Source organism: Lonchura striata, chromosome 1 (genome assembly GCF_050655825.1).
Source record: "Lonchura striata isolate lonStrDom1 chromosome 1, ASM5065582v1, whole genome shotgun sequence".
Lineage (NCBI taxonomy): Eukaryota > Metazoa > Chordata > Aves > Passeriformes > Estrildidae > Lonchura > Lonchura striata.
Window position 1 is genome coordinate 32,731,219 of NC_140703.1, and position 20,481 is coordinate 32,751,699.

The 20,481-nt window shown below is 42.6% G+C and overlaps 1 protein-coding gene across 1 annotated transcript; it reads right to left on the bottom strand.

Annotated features, from left to right (window-relative positions):
* Positions 1 to 35: 35 nt before the first annotated feature.
* FKBP4 (FKBP prolyl isomerase 4) lies at positions 36 to 20,470 on the bottom strand. Its single transcript, XM_021549146.4, has 10 exons — positions 20,177 to 20,470; positions 16,700 to 16,844; positions 15,342 to 15,484; positions 11,429 to 11,549; positions 10,701 to 10,857; positions 9,519 to 9,609; positions 9,110 to 9,193; positions 8,252 to 8,437; positions 7,484 to 7,723; positions 36 to 4,541 (listed from the first exon to the last, which is right to left on the bottom strand). The coding sequence occupies exons 1-10, from the start codon at positions 20,258 to 20,260 to the stop codon at positions 4,443 to 4,445; spliced, it is 1,350 nt and encodes a 449-aa protein (XP_021404821.2). The 5' UTR covers positions 20,261 to 20,470; the 3' UTR covers positions 36 to 4,442.
* Between the last annotated feature and the right edge of the window lie 11 nt (positions 20,471 to 20,481).

Here is a 20,481-nt window from a genome sequence, read left to right on the forward strand (position 1 = left end):
CGCACCGGAAAGGATCACACACGCACACACACGGGTGAGGATTACAAAGTCAGGACTGTAACTGTTTATTTTAAGCATTGTTTGGTTTTTTTCGTTCCTCTATAAGGACATACATAACGAAGTTTATAGTTGAAGTTTACATGCATGACCTCACTCACAAATACCAGTATTGCCACCTTCTGCCGGCAACCAGAGCCACTTTTAAAGACAGCACGGAAAATCCGCTCAGCTGCCTGAACTGGGCATGTTTAGCGTCCTTAACAGACTTACATTCTCAAACAATTCATAGTTTATGTAGTAACAACAAGGGCACAGTGGTACTTTCAAGACTGCTCACACTTAACAACAGATGCACCATTGACTAGACTTTTTTTAGATGTGCCACAGAAATCACTTTTTGCTTTCAGAAACATGTACAACTATCATGCCTGCAGATTTTGAAAACTGCTGTTCAACAATTAGAAAATTATCATTAGGACTTGGCCCTATGCTTTAGCAGCAAAAAGTTTCAGCCACAGAGGCTTGTATTTCCAGGAATAATTAGCAACAAATCAAGGTATTTACTTGGTGAAGAATAAGTACTCTGGCTTGGCATTCCTGTCCCCTTCAACTGTTTTTCTAGGTCTATAAATCCCCTCTTCTAACCCCAGCTGACATTCACAGTGTTGTTTCCCACAAGAGGGGGTAGTGCTTTGGTATAAATTTTTCACATACATAGGGCTGTTACTATAGTCAGAGCTCATGAAAATCACCTCCATTACCTGGCAACCCTAAGGCTTTATTAGGCAAAAGAAATCAGCATTTCCTTAAGTGTAGTGACCTCCCAAGTATCTCTTTTACCTCTGTCCTATCCCACACACCGCATGAGATTAAGAGCACTGCAGCTCCCAGCTCTCTAACCAAGCTCCAAGCCAGCAGCAGGTGCTCAATTTGGTGTCTCGGGCAGGGCAGCACTCCAAGCAGCCCTTGTCTGGTGACAGTTCCAGGACCCACACTGGGCTGGCACTGCTGCAGGAAAGGTGCTGGCACTCCCCCAGACCCCACGAGTTTAAGTGCTTACACAGTACTTCTGTTTCACCAAAGGAAACCAGGAATTCACATTGTATTACATGTTAAAAACAGGGATGCTCTCTGCAATATAAACACAAATTCCAGCCCGTGTCATGCCATGCAAGGACATCTTTCTCAACATGAAAAAGTCAATTTATTTTAATCTGAAACAGATTTTCTACCTTTCTTCTGCAGAGCAGGCAAAAAAGATTGCCCCTTCTGCCCCTGTCTCTAAACAGGACACTGGAGTTGCTGAATTAAACACCACATAATAGGATAAACAACAATTGAGTTTGAGTACTATGTTCCATGCCTTCAGACAAAAAAAGCCCACCCCAACCAAAAGCCCCGACAAAATTCAAAAGCACACCCACCCCCAAACAAGACACACAAACTGCAGAAAGAAGCAGAATACTGAGTAATAGCTTTCTTGTGAAATCTGGGTAAGCAGACGTTAGACTCACTCAGGAGTCTGTAGTTCATTAAAAGTATTTGCAATATGTAAGCCATTATCACTTCAAAGCCAGTCACTCTCAGATGTATTGGTTTGGGTTTTTTCCCCCCCTCTGGTCCAGTTTTACATTGTAGTGGAGTGAAGAGGAAGGTAGCAATATGAACATATAACAACCTCTATGTATAGGTTACAGACTTGCTTTATGCAGTTTCCAGCAACTTAATTTTTCCCTTTTGAATATATATGGGTAAATACTGTATCAAATATTGTGGGAATTTGCTATGGTAATGAACAAACAATATAAAAAAAATAATCAGGACACTGGCTATGTGGACAAGATAACACTAACCAAAGGACAGTATATTCTCTCAATTCTGTGCAAATTCCAATAAAAACCCACGAAAAGTTGAGTTTTCTTGAGTTTAATTGGAGTTTTATTACTTAAGCTGTGACTTCATAGTCTTCACCTTTCAGCAATTTGCAAAGAGGAGGCATACAAGAAAGGCTACAATACTTAATGGAAGGGACTCCCTACTGAACAGGGGGAGAAGAGGGCAATCCCAAGGCAGAACTGGGAGCACAAATTTGTTCTTAAGTTTCACATGAGGACTCCTGAGAAAAGCTGATTACTTGAAGCAAATTGAGGAAATTAAATGTAGAAAGCAGAACCTGGGATTAAAGTAAGGCAGAACCAGAAAGAAAAACACCGATGACAAAACAGGGACTAGTGACCTGTCAGCCTCAGCTCTGTGCCTGGGAAGATCATGGAACAGATCCTCCTGGATGCTATGCTAAGGCACATGGAGGACAGGGACGTGACCAGGGACAGCCAGCAAGGCTTCACCAAGGACAAGTCCCATCTGAGCAGCCTAGTGGCCTTCAATGATGGAGGGACTCCACCAGTGGACGAGGAAGGACTACAGGTGTCATTTACCTTCATTTCTGTAATTTTCTGCCTTAGACACAGTTCCCCACAACATCCTTCTCTCTAAATTGGACAGAGATGGATGCAGTGGGTGTGACTGATAGCTAAGAAATTGGTTGCATGTGTAAGGACGCTGGACTCCAGGACAGTTGGAATGAATGGAGATGAGAGATCTCTGAAGGCTGCTCTTAGAATATATGGTTTATTAGAGAGGATGAAAGGCCCTGCTTGGAGTCGCCAGACGCGACACGTGGCAGGCCCTAGGGAGTGGGGGAAGGGAGAGGCAAGGGGTAGAGGGAGATAAGAGAGGATCCCAAGAGGGAGAGGATGTTCCAAGAGAGGGGAAGTTCCAAGAGAGCGTCTGGCTCCTCAGGGACTCTGTATCAGGGGTCTTCAAGGTGGGCTGGAACAAGACTTAGGCCAATGGGGTCACAGATACCAGATGCTTCAGGGGAGCGTTACAGATGTGGGATGAACCATAAAATTGGGGGTAAGACAGAACATTCAATTTAACCTTTGGGCCTATCTGTAGGTAAGGGCATTGTTCAACCAGAAGGGGGGGATTGTCTTAATCCTGGATGTACTGTTGTTTTCTAGTTGTTCAGTAACTAAGGTCTGGTATCTCAAAACGTGTTACCATCTCAATCTCTGTATTTTCTAAGTCTTTTGCCAGGCAATTATATATATAAGGCTTTCCTATTTCATCTTCCCCAACACTCATGGTCACATCTACAGGCTAGTGGTCAACAGCTCAGCATCCCAATGGACACCAGTGACAAGTGGTGTCCCTAAAGGGTCCATACTGGGACCAGTGTTACCATCATCTTCATTCATGACATGGATGAAGGGGTAGTGTGCACCCTCAGCAAATCTGCAGGTGACACCAAGCTGAGCAGCCCCCTTGACACACCTGAAGGACAGAATGGCACCCAGAGCAACCTGGACCAGCCTCAGAAGTGGGCCCCTGTGAAACTCATGAGGCTTCAATAAGGCCAAGTGCAAGGTGCTGTGCCTGGGCTGGGGCAACCCCTGGTGCCAATAAAGGCTGGGGGATGAACAGATCCAGAGCAGCTCTGCCAAGGATTTGGGACTGCTGTTGGATGAGAGGCTGGACATGAGCTGGCAATGTGCACTCACAACCCAGAAGCCAATTGTAACCTGGGCTGCATCCAAAGCAGCGTGGGCAGCAGGGGAGGGAGAGGATTTTGACCCTACTCTGATGAGACCCCAGCTGGAACACCCCTCTGGGGTCCCCAACACAGGAACGACATCGACCTTTTGGAGCAAGTCCAGAAGGAGGCCTACCAAGATGATTAGAGGGATGAAGCATCTTTCCCTATGAGACAAGGCTGAGAGAACTGGAATTGTTCAGCCTGGAAAAAAGAAGGCTTTGGGGTGACCAAACTGTGGCCTTCCAGTACCTTAAAGGGAACCTACAAGAAACATGGAGAGAGACTATTTACAAGGGCATAGTGACCGCACAAAGGTGGGTGGCTTCAAACTGAAAGAGGCCAGGTTAAAATTACATATTAGAATGAAATTCTCTATTCTGAGGGTGGTGAGGCACTGGAACAGGCTGCCCAGAGAAGCTGTAGATGCTCCATCCCTGGAAGTATCCCAGACCAGGCTGGATGGAACTCTGAGCAATCTGGTCTAGTGAAGGGTGTCCCTGTCCATGGTGGCGGGCGGGGTGGGGGTGGAACGAGATCTTTGAGGTCCCTTCCAACTCAAGCCATTCTATGATTCTAAGAAAAAGCAAATAAACCAAGCAGAGTAAATCCAGACAGAACCCAAATAGTAACAGAGGCTGAATGAATAAATAAAGTCACTAGGATTAAACCAGATTTATGCTGCCACTCAGCTTCTTAAACAGCCACATAAAGCTGTAACTGACTGTGGCATGGTGGCTTCAGCCTCTGCTCCCTTGAAGCCACTATCCAACCAGGTAGAAAAATAAAGGTCTAATTCACTGGAAATTCTTTCATTTACAAAACTAATGGAATAGGGGTTTTCTTATGCTTCTGCTTCAACTTCTGATTTATCTTCAACTCCATTCTGCGCGTCTTTCATTTCTGCATCTTCAGTGTGGCTTGTCTGAAGAGCAGCAGATGACTAAATAGAGAGACAAAGAAAATATATTAATATGTTATACAAAATTGCTAGCACAAACACTGTTTGATTCTTATTACTTGGAAAACTTGTCTACCCTGCCAGACTGAATTAAGATATTAGGATCTTCAGCCAAAAGAAACCAAAAATTTTCATGCATCTAAGAAACCAGAAGCAGTGAGAGGAGGCTAAAATATAATACTGGTATTGGTGGTTATGATTCTTAATGTGGCTTGCACACACTTGCCACACAACAATTTCTTAGAAGTCTTTAAACTGAAATTCATTTATCAAGCTTCTGCAGGAACTGCTTTTGCCCTGCTCAAATACTAATGTCATAAACTTTCAGCCATTCCCATGGCGTACCCTGACCCAACTTGTGTGAGGCACACTTGCACTTAGCGTAAGTATCTCTGTTGGACAACAATTATCTTGGCTTGCTCATCTCAAAACCTAGTGCAATGAAATTGCTATTCTACCAGTCAGCCCAGAATCTTGAGCCATCTGTTTTATGAAGTTCTTAAATGAGAACCAGACAAAACCAAGAAAAGTCTTAAGCATGCAATGCTAGGAGAGCAGAATGGGGGTGGGGGGAAAGGGGTAGAATCCTTAAAATCTTACACCAAGTTGGCTGCAACACAAACCCACATTTAAAAGAACATTCATGCATGAAAGATAGATTTTTCATCTTTAGAAGCATTCCAAGAGTTAAGTCTTCTCTCCACAGAAAATCCGTTAGCTACCAATCCTGGGTTTAAGGTAAGGTGATAAACATACTAATATTTAAAAATTCACACTTTACATATGTGAACTTTTCAAATTAATGAAACAAACTACTGATACAAGAGTGGCTGTTGAATTTAACAGTCTGTGCCAGGAACATCAGAACTGCAGTCCAAGCTATCTTCAAGCAATCAGAAGACATTTAGTAAACAAACTCTCTTCTCCAGAACTTTGAACTTCTACTACACCACCACTAACAGAAACTGTTGGGGCTAGAGTAAAGCAACATTATACATTCAGTAAGAGGAAAACAAGCTTTTATTGAAAGAAAACTACCTCAAGACTGGCCCAAGGAGTAAGCATCCTTTACAGTTTATAGTTCTATCAATCCCATTTCATGTAAGACCATATCCATTTAAGGCAGGCCAGATGGCTCAGAGGAAAAAGCCCAGCACACTGCACATTCCCAAGATCATCTAACTTGTTGGGAAGAATTCACCAGGCCAGCGGCATACAGGCCTGTATCAGCAATAGTGTGTCCAGCAGGATCAGGGCAAGGATTGTCCTCTTGTACTATGGTGAGGTCATACCTCAAATCCTGTGTCCAGTGTTAGATGCCAAACAATAATCTTTCATTTACATTTCGCTGGAGTCCAACCTAAAGGATTCTACAACTTTAAACTGATGCTATCCCAAGCAGATAGGGAAACTGGGACTAAGTGCCATGTTTTTCCAACATCCAAACAGTCTGCAGTGCAAAGACTATGAGTCTGCCTTTTGCCAAAAATATTACTCTACCAATTATGTGTCTTAGGAGTTGAAGAAAGCTCAAGGCTTTTAAAGTTTTAGTGGGTATAGCTTGTTTCAGCAATCCACTCTTCCTATTAACAGATCTTGCTGTATCCCACACCTAGTGGAGGAAGCCAGATTCCCAGCAGCTGTGCTAGCTGAAAGGATCCTTCACAACAGAGCCAGACAGCTGGCAACTACATCCTGCCATTTCAGAAGTGAAGATGCCTAACTGTGAAATAATTCTACTTTAGTTGCTGTATCTTTATATTCTTGCGATTTTTTTATTAAAGCCTACCAAAATTAAGATACTGTGTTACTTTACATCACTGTGTCTAGAAGGACAGAATACTTTCTTCTAAGCTCCAATACACAAGGACTGTTGACATCAAGCTGCCTTAGCCAAAAAGAGAAGAGACAGAGTGAAGTTATTTCATGTAGGAAATTGTCAACCGACAGTCTGAAATGGCTGAACTGTCAGGATACACTCATCTGAGGACATCATGCATCTGGAAAGACTGAATTACACAGTTAACCAAAGGAGATTAATGTACCAATATCTGGTAATTCTTTATGTTCTTCATGCATATTATGGAAAGGTGAAAATAACCTCCCAAGATACAAGCTTCTGTACTCCCCACTGTTACTGAGGAAATTTATGAGTCTGACATAAATCCCAGAGTTGTCTGAGAAGTTACAGGTCCATCATGTCCTTCTAGACCATCAGATTTAAGGAAAAGAACCAGAAGGTTTTCTTAGGATATATGATTCCCACCAGTAACCTGAAATATTTCTTGGTAGCTAATACAATCTTGTTATAACCTGTATTCACATACTGCCAATATTAACTGAACCAGTATTTACTAAAATTCTAGTGAAAGCTTATTAGGAAAACCATCCATACAGCAGAATAATCCATCTTCTGACATTTCACAATCTGTGTGATATCTGTAATGAAGACCATCAACCACATCCTAACGTCTACATGAGAAGCAAGATGGAGCTCAGCACCCTCTGTATGACAGACACAATTTCTCACTAGATGGGTACCCCAGGCACCAGAACAGCCTAATCTTTACAACAGGCTCTAGAGGAATAAGTGCTTTCTCCACTTCTAGAACATTGCTGCGTTTACATCTATCTCATCACTTCAACTGCCTTCTGATTAACACTGGTCTGTAGCAAATTCAGTTGAAATAGGTGAAAGCTTTCTCTGCAATGGTAGATACTGCTGGTTTTCCTGTTCAAGCAAGATGGCCCAATAATTTTGACTGTTTGTATTTTGAATTCCATCCTTGCTCCCCAAAGTAGACTACTTGAGTGTTCTCCTGCTGTAATTATCTGTAATAAGAAGCAAACTGAGTACCTAAACCACTGTTCCTCGTGTAACACATGACACCACCTCCTGTAATGTTCAGAGTAGTGTTACTTACCTTTAAGTCTTTGTCTGCCAGCCTTTGGAACATGTTGGCATACATCTTTTTCTCCTTCTCATGCTGCTCCCGTATTTTTTGCTGACAAGTCACCAGTTGCACTTTAGCAGCTTTGTTACTTGGATAAAGCTGTATCACTTTCTGGAAATCTGCTCGGGCCAACTCAAAGTCATTGACAGCCAAGTGAGCTTCTCCACGCCGGAAAAGGCCTTTTTCATTGTTGCTATCCAATTCGAGTGCCTGCATTCAAAAAAACCAAAACCACATTCAGTAATTATTTTTCTTTTATAAAAATGGTATGTAGTCAGAACACCAGCAACTGCTAGGAACTGTACCTTCTGATGTAGCCTTATGAGTCTTGTCAGGGCTTACTAATAAAGTCAGTGGAATACAGTAGAAGTATAAAGAGGAATGAATATAGTAGGCTATTTGAGAAGAGAACCAGCAAGTCTAAGATTTAGTCAGAAAGTAATCCTGCTCTTTGAAAGGCCTTTGCCAACATAACTACCTTTAACACATCTCAAGTGTTTCTTATTTCTAAATACTTGCATATTCTCAGTGTAGCAGCAAGTTAGTAAAAGATGTTCAAAGGGCACTAATTATGAAAATAGTCTGTTGGATATTTTTATTGCATTAAAAATTTAGTACTACCCAAATGCCATCTGGTAAGAAAGACTAAACACTGCATTGGCCTGTTGTCCCTAAAATGTTTAAAGCAAGACAAACTATCAGACTGCTTGTGCAGTTTAATAAATGAACTCCTACTACCTTGTTGCAGTTCTCCAAAGCCTGGGAGTATTCCTTGAGCTTGAGATGGCACATAGCTAAGTTAAGGTGGGCAGCAAGCCTCAGGCTCTTGGCTTTTGATTCCTCCTCCTCGGAGAGTCCCGACTCGTGCTCCAGCCATGACACAATCTTCTTATACTGTAATGCTGCCCGCTTGTATTTCCCCTCCTGTAAACAAAGCAGTTCAATTATCACACAGCTCATCACAGACTTTCACCTCTCTCTTGTGCCTTTTGCCTGCCTTGAGCAATACATCTAAAAAAACCCCATCTGATTAAAAAGTAACATCATCAAAAATACTTCTGAGAGCCATTCCTGCACAGGATCATAAAATCTTTAGGAATACTTAACTGGTTCCCCACTAGAGCTAGGGGTATATGCCAGCATTGATACTTCACTGAACTCCTACCTTTATATTCAACTTTTGATGCAAAAATAAGGGAAGATGGGGCATTCTCAAAACACAATACAAAGATAATAGGAAACTCTTCCTTTAACTACTGAAATTGTTTTAAACAGCTTCTCAACACATGTCTACCCAAATGAATTTTGTTGACTCGTAGCACTATCCCACAGCAGGAACTGAAATACTGTGCACCCCACAGTGTTATCTACAGATATAGCAAACAGCTCTAACAGAAAGCTCACTGCTGAGTTAGTTCTTTGGATAATCCAACCAAGTTTCTTTTTTTTTAAAAAAAACATTGTCCTCCAGTTCTCCCTATAAAATCTCACATAATACCATGAACACCACTCAGAAATCACAGAAGCTGTAAACATCATTATCAATTCATGACATGGACTAAGAAATGCTATTATTACTTGGAGACTGTATCTTACCTTGAAGTACTGAGTGCCTCTCTCCTTCACAATGCAGCTCTGTTCCAGCTTCTCATCCGTGTTCATTTCCCAGGACTCCTTAGCCTACCCAAACAGGAACAGTTCCAGTCAACTTCAATACAACTTCCAGGGAAATCAAGTAGCTATGTTGTTTCCTACTAACAGTATGGCTGAAGAGCTTTGCCCTGCTAATGGAAACCAACCCAGAGCATGAGAGATGGTGACAGGGATACAGGAAAAATAAGGACCATTTCAGCCAAGAGCTCCCAGCATGTCACCATCATCTCTGGCAACAGTGGCCTCCTTGTTCCACATCACCATTCAAGGATTCCATTGTCATTGCTTAAGCTGCACTCCCACTTCTTCCCCCAGTCACCGACCTCTTCAGAATTTCATCTCTTGCTCTCACCTTTTCAAAGCTTTTGAGTTTCACTTCATACTGCAGCTCTGCATCTGGAGGGATCTTAAATTTCTCATTCCCAGCACTTCCAAAACCATAGCTGTAAAATGGGGGTGGGAAAGGAGAAACTAAAATTATAAAGAAGAGAGTTCAAAACTATCCATCCAGCTGTATTTGCTATATAGGAAGATGGAGACAAAAACCTCATGCAAATTTGGGATGCACATAAATTATTATTACAAGACAAAGATTTGAAGAATTCTATGTACAACTCTAAAATTAGCAAATACAAGGTAGAAGAAAGTAAGAGAAACCTAGTATTGACTTCATTAATCTTTCAGCAGCTCCTACTCTTTTATTAGTGTTTTAGTTTACTTTAAGGAAAAGTAAGTAATCCTTTCACCAAAAAAAAGGCAAACCAAAACAACCAACTTTCAAATTACAACTATCATATTTAATATTCATGTCTGAAACTGAGTGTTGCATTCAGAGCACCTGTATTTTAGGTCTATTCTTAGAAAAGCAGTATTCTTATTCAAAGAGTAAAAGTATTCTTATTCAAAGAGAATAAATACCAGGATTAGATGAGCAGCTGTACACTTAACACACTGCTAACCAGCTGGTAAACAGGAAATGCCTACAGAAAGGTACTGCAATGCAACTCCAATAAGAGCTGCATATTAGCAGGAAAACCCTCTAGATCAGATTGCTTTCCTTTTCTGCTCCCATCAGGCTGAGTTACAGTTAAAAAAAAAATCTCAATAAAAACTGAAATAAATTCAAGTTTAATGAAAACAATCTGTGCAACTCCACTTGTTTCAGATATGTTCTCACTGTAAAGAGAAAATTCTGCCTATATCCAAGTCTACATATGGACTGTTTTACAGTAATCAGTCATGAAGAAGAATCACAAAAATCTAAGTTAGAGAACAACTTTTTTTTTTTTAATATTCAGAAGTAAACATTACAGAGATTGAAGTAAAATTTTTCTGGACTGCTACTGCTTCACTATGAAGTGGCAAAGCACGATACTTCTCGTGCATCAGTTTTTGGGATTGATTCAAGTTTTTACCACAGCACCGAAAAAAGCTGAAAGGCATTAAAACAAAGTATTTCTTTCTTGCCAGATGATTACATATAATATAATGTAAGTATAAGCCCTTCCTGTATCAAACACCAGAAACAGCATACCTAGGCTTGAGATAGAACACAGATTCCTCTGATTTCTCCATTTTTTGAATTGCTTTCTCCAGACCATGAGGAATATCGAAGTTTTCACCTTCTCCTATCTCAAACCGCAATTCCCGCTTGTCAAAAACACGATCTCCGTGTCGGCCTTCAAATTGGACTGGTAACAAAAACCAGAACAACAGAGAGAGAAATCAGAAGCTATCTATGAATGGCAGTGGGCAGGTACCCAGGAGTGCACAGGGAGTTCTATACAGGTAGGCAGCACACACCCAAGTGCCAAAACCTCCTTCTGAAGAGTCTTTTATCCTTTAGCAGCTACTTATGGCATGGCAGCAACTGGCAGCAAACAGAATTTCTGCTTTCAGTTTAACAGCCCCTTTTTTGTTGTTCATTTTAAGTATTTGTTCTTGCCACTCTAACAAGTGCCAGAATGACTTCCCCTTTTGTTCCACAGCACATGGAAATACTTTATGAGACTCAATCACCTTTTGTGATCAGATAAGCATTTCAACAGATTCAGTATCACTAGAAAACACAGTTGCTGCTGGAAAATGTAAACCTTGCTAGAAACAGGAGAAGGAAAGCTTACTCTAGGTTGTTAAGTTACTTGGTACAGAAAAGAGAAGCCACATATTCCTCTCCCTCAGGACATGCAGCTGTAGATTGTGAAAAGGTTCTGCCATCCCTCACTGCAAATCTATTCACTATTTGTGTAACAACACACTTACTCTCTACAAGTGCATCCTCATTGGGCCTGGAGTAGCCCTCCCCTTTTTTACGGATTCTTCGGATGATGCCACCATCTTCTTCATCAGTGAGGTCCTCCCCCTTGAACTCAAAAAGTTCAATCTGTGGAGGGAAGAAAAGCCTTGCATTTATTCTCATTAGACCAATTTAGTAACTCACAGCACTTATTCTCCAGAAATCTTCAAAACTTTAAACTCACTACTGCAACAAACTGTTTAGGATTTTTAAGAGCTAGTGTTTAATGTAGGAGACAGGCATCCAGTCTGAATCTCTGAATCTTCCCATGCTCTCACAAGTAAATGTAAATCACAGTTTCAAGTGGGAGTACCATGATGACATAGAAAAACAGTCTAGTTACAAAAGGTATTTGTCATTGCTGCTATGAGGTGAAGAAAAAAAATCATATCAAATTTTTGAGTAAAACAATAGTGAAAACTATTCCTAAGCACAAAAAAGCAAGCCATTATAATCAGCATTATTTAGACTACCCCTTCAAAAAAAATGCTGTGGAGGATCCTGACACTGAACTTAAGACAACTGGAATGCAAAAGGAACTTAATATCCACCAGTACTTCCACTTTTTATTTTAATTGATACCTAGTAACAAATAATATTCTGGTCTTTCTTTTCAGTCTGAAAAATAATAATTCCTGAACATCCTACTGATGACATTACAGGTGTGTACCTCCCCCTTTTATTCCCCCCAGCCTAAACAATACTATTCTATGAAATAATCTAGCTGTTTATATTGCTCAGTAAAAGTAATCACGAGGGAAAAAAAAAATGAAAACCACCACCAGATCAAAAAAGAAAAGACCTTCCAAATTCTAAGACATGCATTATTACTTGTCATAAAGAAATGCTGATGTGATGACACAAGTACAAAATATCTTCATGTAAGTTCTAGAGTGTCTTTTGTAAAGCAACCTGTACAAAATTTTGAAATGGGGATAGGCACTTGCAAAAGAACCCTGCTGAGACTGTGTTAAGTAATAAAAAGTAATCCTAGGTAAAACTAAAAGAGTGGAAACGTCAAGAGACTTTAGCTGCTTGGAAGTCATACTAGCCAGAAACTACTTTAACCTAATAAAATTGGGAAAGTTTTTTAAGTTTCAACCCACACCCCGGATCAAGACACACCCAGCACTGCTGACTTGCTGCAGCCAGTGAGCCCCAGGCTATTTTGTTAGGGAAGCACAAAATCATCACAGGCAGCTTTGGTCCTTTTCTTTCTCCCCGCTCTTCCCTTCAACATAACTGCTCGGGCAGGCATTAGGGGATATCACGACTCATGAATGAAACACTTATTTTACCTAAATGTATACCCAGAAAATGGAGGGGGCCAGACTAGCAGCATCAAGGAAAGTCCAGTGCAAAGTGAATAACCTGGGTGACCGCATGGGACTGACTCAGGAGTAGCCTGATGGACCAAATCCCATCTTGCAGTTCATGCTTTTAGTTATCCCAATGTTAGGTATTACCTCTTCTTGAAGGACAATGAAAGCTTCTCTGCTTTCTGCTGTCCACATGCATCCTCTGTAGTAGTGCTAAGCCCTTAAGAATGCCCCATTGTGCTGCCACGATAGAAGGCCTGGAGCTTTTAGCTTGCATTTCAATCATCAGCTCAGCCCTCATTACACCTGGTATCACTTGCAAAGAAGCACGCAGCACTCCAACATGTGTAGTTTGATCCAATACAACTAAGCCATGAATAATGTCAGATTTCTATGTAAGAAAATGCTGTTTATGAACAGCTCTACATGATACTATTTTTCAGAAATAATGGTATTAATTCTGATGTACTCAAAATGAGTAAGCTACCATTCCTTAGTGAGCACTACCTGCTAGCAATATTTTTTTAATCCTTCCACACAGAATGTATCTTTCATCCTATTACTCAGAAGTCCATGGTGAAAAAAATTAACAAGAAATGCAAATATACTATCCAAATGCAAAGCAAATTCAATATCCAATTATGTTAAGGCAAATGGCACCTGGCCTGTATTAGCAATGGTGTGGCCAAGAGGATCAGGGCAGTGATGGTCACCCTGTACTAGACACCTAAAATCCTGTCTTCAATTTTGGGCCTTTCAGTTCAGGAAGGACTGGAGTATGTGCAGAGAAGGGCCACAGAGCTGGTGAAGGGTCTGGAGCACAAGTCCCATGAGGAGTTGCTTGAGAAAGCTGGAGGTGTTTAGCCTGGAGAGAAAGAGGGGTCTTGGGGGGAACCTTCTCACTTTCTACAACTCCCTGAAAGGAGGCTGTTGCCAGATGGGGTCAGTCCCTTCTTTCAAGTAACAGGTCACAGAACAATAAAAAATGGCCTCAAGGTGCACCAGGGGAGGTTTAGAATGGATATTAGCATTAGAACAGGCTGCCCAGGGAAGTGGGTGAGTACCCTCCCCGGAGGTATTTAGGTGTAGATGTGGCACTGGGTTGGGTTAATGGTTTAGTGATGGACTTGGCAGTGTCAGATTTATGCTTGGACTCAATGGTCTTGAAGGTTTTTTTTTCCAACCTAAATGACTCTATGTATAATTTACCCGTAACAGATGCTCATTGTTTCCAATAAAACCAAAACAGACTTTCAGTCTTTGAATAACTCCATGAGTTATTTTCACCTTTTTCAGATATTATATAAAACATTCAGTCTCAGAGATTCATCAGTTTTAAAGCTTTCCTTATGCCCTCAATTGTAGGATTCCATTCCACTGATTAAGTGCTTTAGGGAAAAGAAATTTTTTAGATTATACTTAAGAAAAGAGTTTGCCTTCTCTCAGGTAGAATTTATTTTGAAGCAATTGTTAGCAAATTGAACTATTTCAGCAGTAAGAAAAATACATTCCCTCCAATCCCTGTTGAGACTGTCAGGGTATGCTCCAGAAACAGCTTTTATGTCACCCTACATGATAAAATCAAATACAAGTCTCAGCATTCTGAGTAACCATTCTCACTTCTGAAATAATACACAAGAGACAGCTGCTGTTTCCACCCCCTTTGGGAAAGGAGGGGGAAGATGTATAGGAAAATTACTTTTGAGATCAGTAGGAAATAAATTCTCTCCTCTCCTGGTGAGGCTCAGAGACACCAAGGATAACTGGCTCCATGCTTACCAAGACATGCAGCTCATCTCCAGGAGAGCAGCTGGCCATGTGAGCTGTCAAACTGGGTTACCCAGCTGCCAAACTCAAGACTGCTGAGTCTGTCACAGGCACTGAGTGCACAGGACTTCATCTAAGGGGACAAGATTGATCAGTGTAGCCCGGATGCACAGAGAGACTTTGGTAATGAACCAGCAACCTGAATCCAAACTGGTTTTATGGTGCTTTAAGGCTGACTGAAAAGCTCAGCTCTACAGAAAAGAGTTTGTAATTGCAGGGCTGTTTAAATATTGTATTCCAGCAGTTTACATGGGGCAATTACCTCTTTTCTCCCTGAAAGAGCTCGTAAGAGGTAATGTTAATGTTGTAAAGAAAACACAAGTATGTATAAAAAACGTATTATTGAGGGCATTAATTGCTCTTCCCGTTGTTGAAAACCTCACAACATTTAATATATCATTACTCTGAATGTTATGAAGTGGATTAAAGATTTCAACTACTTCAGTCTATCACTGAAATAGTCTGCCCTCCCAGCCTGCACTTTACTGCTGCAAATCACTCAGTAACTGCAGAATTACAACTGAACACTGAAGATCATTCAAGTGTTTTAAAAACTCAAAGAGAACGGAACCTAAACCATTACAGAACAGTGGCAGCCAGATTAAAATTTTGTCCACACTACCCAAAACGAGCCATATTATTTTCCTTAGAAAATGTAACAAGCCTGTTTTGAAAGGAAGTTGCATCACACATTTTTTCAAGCATACAGTTTTAGTGACCATCCCTCACTTACCTCAAAAATCAGTGTAGCATTGGGAGGTATCTTTGGGGGGCTCCCAGCTGTGCCATAGGCATATTCTGGTTTACATGTAATCCGACAGATTTCACCAATCTTCATAGTGGCCACAGCAATGTCCCATGCTTTGATCACCTCACCTGTACAAGTCAAACACCAATCACACATGAAAGGCATGATCAGCTGAAACTGAGCATCATCACTTTTAGTATACAAAAGATATGGCAGCAGAAATACTGGAGAACTTGTGCTCATTCTCACTTATGTATATCAGTTTTAAGCCTAATCAAATTCTGAAGTTTCCCAGGGACCCAAATTTGGCCCAAACATTTCTTCAATCCAGGTGTAACAACTCTTTTCATAGAATAATAGAACACAGACACCAATTGAAGTGCTTGGCACAGTCCCAAGTGTGAGGAAGTAACAATAAACTCTTCTGAGAGGAAGGCCTTAGGGTGAGAGATTGCCTGCTCCTGTTTTGAAAACAATCCAAACCAAAAGCCTTTTCTGTTCATACTTTATCAGCTGGCAAAGAACAGCACCAGTGGTAACTAAAAGTTACACAAATTTGTAACAGAAAGGGAAAAGAAATTAGTAGCACTCCTTTGAAAGGGGAGAAAAGCTGTATTAAAAAAATCCCCTCTTACTCAAGCTGTCCTAAATGCTGCTCCTCTTGACTCATCAAGCACACTTTCTATTAGTCTTGTATTAATAGGTACACTTAATATCATCTCAAATTGCAGTACAATTAATTTACCTCTTTTTTAAAAGGAGGTATTACCTATTTTTTAAAAGTAGAAGGTAAAGAACTTCCAGGGAAGAATACAAGATCAAGTAATAAGATTTGCAGGAACAATGATGCTCAAATTTTCAGAAAACGAAAGATTTTGATAATGAAGAGATGCACTGCTCAAAGACTCATATTTGGGTTAACTTGAGAATTTTGAGAAAAGAGAGTATGTTTCATCATAAGACAGCTGACAGCTGTCTCTGCGTACCCTGTCCCAGTATCTGGTCACAATTAAGCACTCCTGAAACGAGGTCTGTCCCCCTCTCCCCCCCCCCGGAAAAAAAATGCATATTCAGGATATTTAACTACCATTTATCTCTACATTTCAGGACAGATTTGCTCCCCTGGAATGCTTTGTCTGAGGCTTGTGAATTCTTCAGCAGGCTGTTTAAGGGGCTACACAGTTCTCTCATTCAGAAAAATCTCACATTCTGACAGGACCATTCTAAGAGAATAAACTCTGAAAAGAAGTTTAAGTGGCAATTTTGAAAAGCAAAGAAGCCACACAAGGGAATCCTGTCTCAATTATTACCAAAACTGATCAGCACCAAACACAAGGTATTACCTTTCCCCAAGTCAAATGAGAATTTGTCTTTTCTGTCCAGACTGGAGTCAAATTTTGTGCCATCGAGAAGCCACCCCGTGTAATGGACGGTCACCTTATCACCTATCATCGGAGACTCTGTCCCACTGCCTTCTCTCTTGACAACCTGAGGAAAACAGCAATTAGCATTAACATCACAGAAATCAAGTCTGTCTGTCCAATGGACATGAATCACAAATACCTAGATATGCATGTTATCATCTTTAGCAGACAAAGGATTTGCAGGTTTCTTTCAGTCACCTGGAAATGGACTGGCTGTTCTTTCTGCAGATTAGCAGTGCTGCAAATGCAGAACCTCAAGATGGCTGTGCTGTGATACAAGAATTTAACAGGCAACAGTTGTCACCAGCTTACAGATCTCTGCGTTAGGCAGAATTTTTTCTTCTTTATTCAAGTACTTCCCTCATCACCTCTCTATCATGACACCCGAGTTCAGTGCTCCAGGCAAAGCACTTAAACAAGAGAAAGAGGTAGTTCTTTCCATGAAAAATCTATTCCAACATGCAATCTGAAATTATAACGAACGTTAGCAGTGTCTCACCCCAACCATGTTAGTTCTATCAGCCTACAGAGTAACACCTGAAAATTATTTATCACAATAATTTTGTCTCCTCACAATTCTGACATGGATGGCCAGCAACCTCGTCTCACATACAGCTGCAAGGATTTAATTTTCTTCTCAGGGGGCTCCCCAGCAAAACAAGTATTAAATAAACCTAGACTATTCAGAAAGTGGGGACAATCTCTCTGGTGTTCACTTGAAGCTTATATAAAATTAGAGAATAATAGTAACATATCTCACAGGCTAGGATGTGAGGCCTTGCCCATAACAGGATTCCTCAAGTTCAGATTTAAATTTTCAATTTTTCCCAATATAGATTGAAACCAGCTATCCCTAAGCCAAAGTTCTGCATTATCTTAGCCAGGCAAAAGGGGACCAATGGAGGACCCTATTTGCTTGCATCATGGAGACCAGGAAAACATTCTGTTATAGAAGATAAACATCCCTCCTTTAAATGTCACGTTTCTGTATCAATCATGTTTTTCACTGAATGAGGCAGACTTTTGGGAGTCTCCTTCACAAATTTCAGCTTCCTGCAACCCACCACTGTCAATCTCCCACCTGACCTCCCACCATCCCTGCGACTGACTATCCAAGTGAAATGCCAGGACCCTCCATCCAAAACCAAAGCTTCACCACCGACAGCTTCTGTCAGACTAACAAGCTGAAATCACCTCACTGAAAGCATAAAACAAGAAGTACCCCCACAAAAAAAAGCTAGAAAAAATCCTGGCCGCTTGTTTTCTAAGGAAAAAAGGAATGCCTGACCTCACACAGCACACCATCCCTTTAACGCCGAACCAGCACCACGGCAGTTATTAGCATTACAAAACTAATCTATTGATGTCTCCCCAAGGAAGGCAAAAGTTCAAGCAACCACTCTCACAGAGATAAGGAAATAGAGAAGTATGAGAAAAATACATGAATCAGGTAAGCAACCTGCTTAGCAGATGCAATTTGCAAATCTGCATAAAGCAGATGCAAACTAGCACTTTAAAGCAGACAGTCTGCTGTGATTTTGAAAAACTAACTGCATTTAATGGAAATTTACTAAAATTTGCTGAATGCCATATTATTGTAATGTCATAGCAAGGCATTCTACAGTAACAAATATCTCATTTTCATTATTTACACAGTGTATTCTTTTGCACTTGTTTAATTTTTAAGAGACTGAAGTTTTACTTCTGGATATGGCAATTCTATTTTCTGTAAGGTTTAGATTTCCTTTTCAGATGGAGAAACAGGATTTTTCAGTTCATATGGCATTTCAAATGGTTTATTTCCAAACTTATTTACTTATTCTAGGAATTGTGAAAGTATATTCAGCAATATCAGATAAAAAACTGTGGATACTATCCTGATATACAGCTAATGAGCAAATAAACACATTTCTGGAATCACTGCAACAATGCCAGTACAAAACTAGTGCAGGTTAGTTCAGAGCTAGACACTTGATTTCAATAGCTGCATTTTGCACTCCAACAAATATGTAAAAATAAAATCCATGAAGGCTGGACTTTGTGACCTCTATGGTATTTTACTTATCATGTCACAATCTCAATTTTTGTGATTTTCACAACCTCACTTCGCTTGCTAGCGTTTTATACTCCTGTCCTCTTAAAATAAACAACCAAACAACGCAAAAGAACACCTGCTGCTTTTCCATCATCACAAAATAGGTACTGCATGAATCAGGCAGACCTGCAGTGCCCTTCTACCATGCTCAAGGGATCTGGGCTGCGGGAGACCCGGGCAGCCATGCAGATGAGAACTCTGACCTGATACTTTACGATGTGCAAAACCCAAAAAGTCTCACCTAAATATGCTAGCAGGAAACATGGAAAAGCAGAAATACAGCAGCCAATATCTTTAATCTGCTCCCTGATACCCCTCCTGAACGGGAGACAGCGCCTCCTTAACGAACCCAGAATTTAGAAGGCTCTAAAGGTTAAACCCAGGATTTCGCCTTTGCTGTAGTGACCTTTTCTCCTCCTGACCACTGTAACTCCGAAATTTTACTGCGGTTGAATAACGCTTCTAAATAATCGCTAAAGTTTGTAGCAGAGCCCAAGGAAGTTTCTAGAGATATGGAAATAGGCAACGTCTGACAGAGGAAGTTGGCGCAACTCCCCCTCACGGTATAAATCCCGCTGCCCTTATCGCCAGCCTCCCCAGTACAAAGGAGAGCAGCCGCTCCGCCGCGGCCGCGCCGGGGCCGGCCCGGCGGCTCCGAGGGGCGGCCGGGCCGCGCTCCCCGGGCCCGGCGGCTCCGAGGGGCGGCCGGGCCGCGCTCCCCGGGCCCGGGGGCTGCGGGGAGGCACAGCCGGGCCCGGCGGGGACGGGCACCGGGCGCACGTGCCCTGCCGGGGCTCCATCTTTAATTCCCAGCCGCGGACACGTGCTGGGGGGGCGGGGATGGACCCGGACCCTCACAACGCGCGCTGCGAGCCGGACGGAGAGCCCGGCCCGCCTCCCCCTCCCGCATCTTCCCCTAAAGGCAGAGGAAAGCCCAAACGCAGGGAGAATCGCCTTTTCGCCGCACAGCTCCCCCGCGGCCCCGAGCTCTCCCGGCGGGCAGCCCGGGCCCCGGCTGGCCCCGGGAGGAGCGGGGAGCCCCCGCAGCCAGCCGGGAAGCGCTTGCGCAGCCGGGGCGCGCTCCCGCCCTCCGCCGCTGTTGTTTAATCGCCCGCGCTGCGCCAGCTCTGCCTGGATGCGCGGGGACCGCCTCGTCCCCTTCCCCGCGGGGCACACAATGGGCCCGGTACGCCCGGGGAGCCCTCGCTCGCAGGCCAGGAGGAATGGCTCCGCTCCCCGCCGGCGCGGGGACCCCTCCGAGCTGGCGCCGAGGGTGGGGATGGGGAACAGCCGCCCAGTACCTTGAGGACGCCCTCATCCTGCTTGGGAGTGATGTCCACCCCTTCCAAGGGAGCCCCGTCCGCTTTCATCTCCTCCGCCGTCATGCCGCCTGCCGCTGCCACCTCTGCGCAGAGAAGGGCCGCCTCGCGGGCTCGCTGCTGCGGCTGGGATAACAGCGCCCGGGATAACAGCGCCCGGGATAACAGCGCCCGGGATAGCGCCTGGCTGCGCCTCCGGCTCTGGACAGCGCGGGTGGGGGCGGGCGCCGCACGCCTCCTTCCCTGCTGCTCTCGCCGCAGCGCCGGCCCCGGCTCGGCGAGGAGGA

Bases quoted from the DNA above. Each gene is read 5' to 3' on its own strand.
- FKBP4 (XM_021549146.4), bottom strand. From the start codon at position 20,260: ATGACGGCGGAGGAGATGAAAGCGGACGGGGCTCCCTTGGAAGGGGTG. The intron at 9,610-10,700 runs GTATGCTGTTTC...CCCATTTTACAG, and splicing joins GTGTTCTATCTCAAGCCTAG to CTATGGTTTTGGAAGTGCTG. The intron at 7,724-8,251 runs GTAGTAGGAGTT...TTTTGAATGCAG, and splicing joins CTTTGGAGAACTGCAACAAG to GCACTCGAATTGGATAGCAA.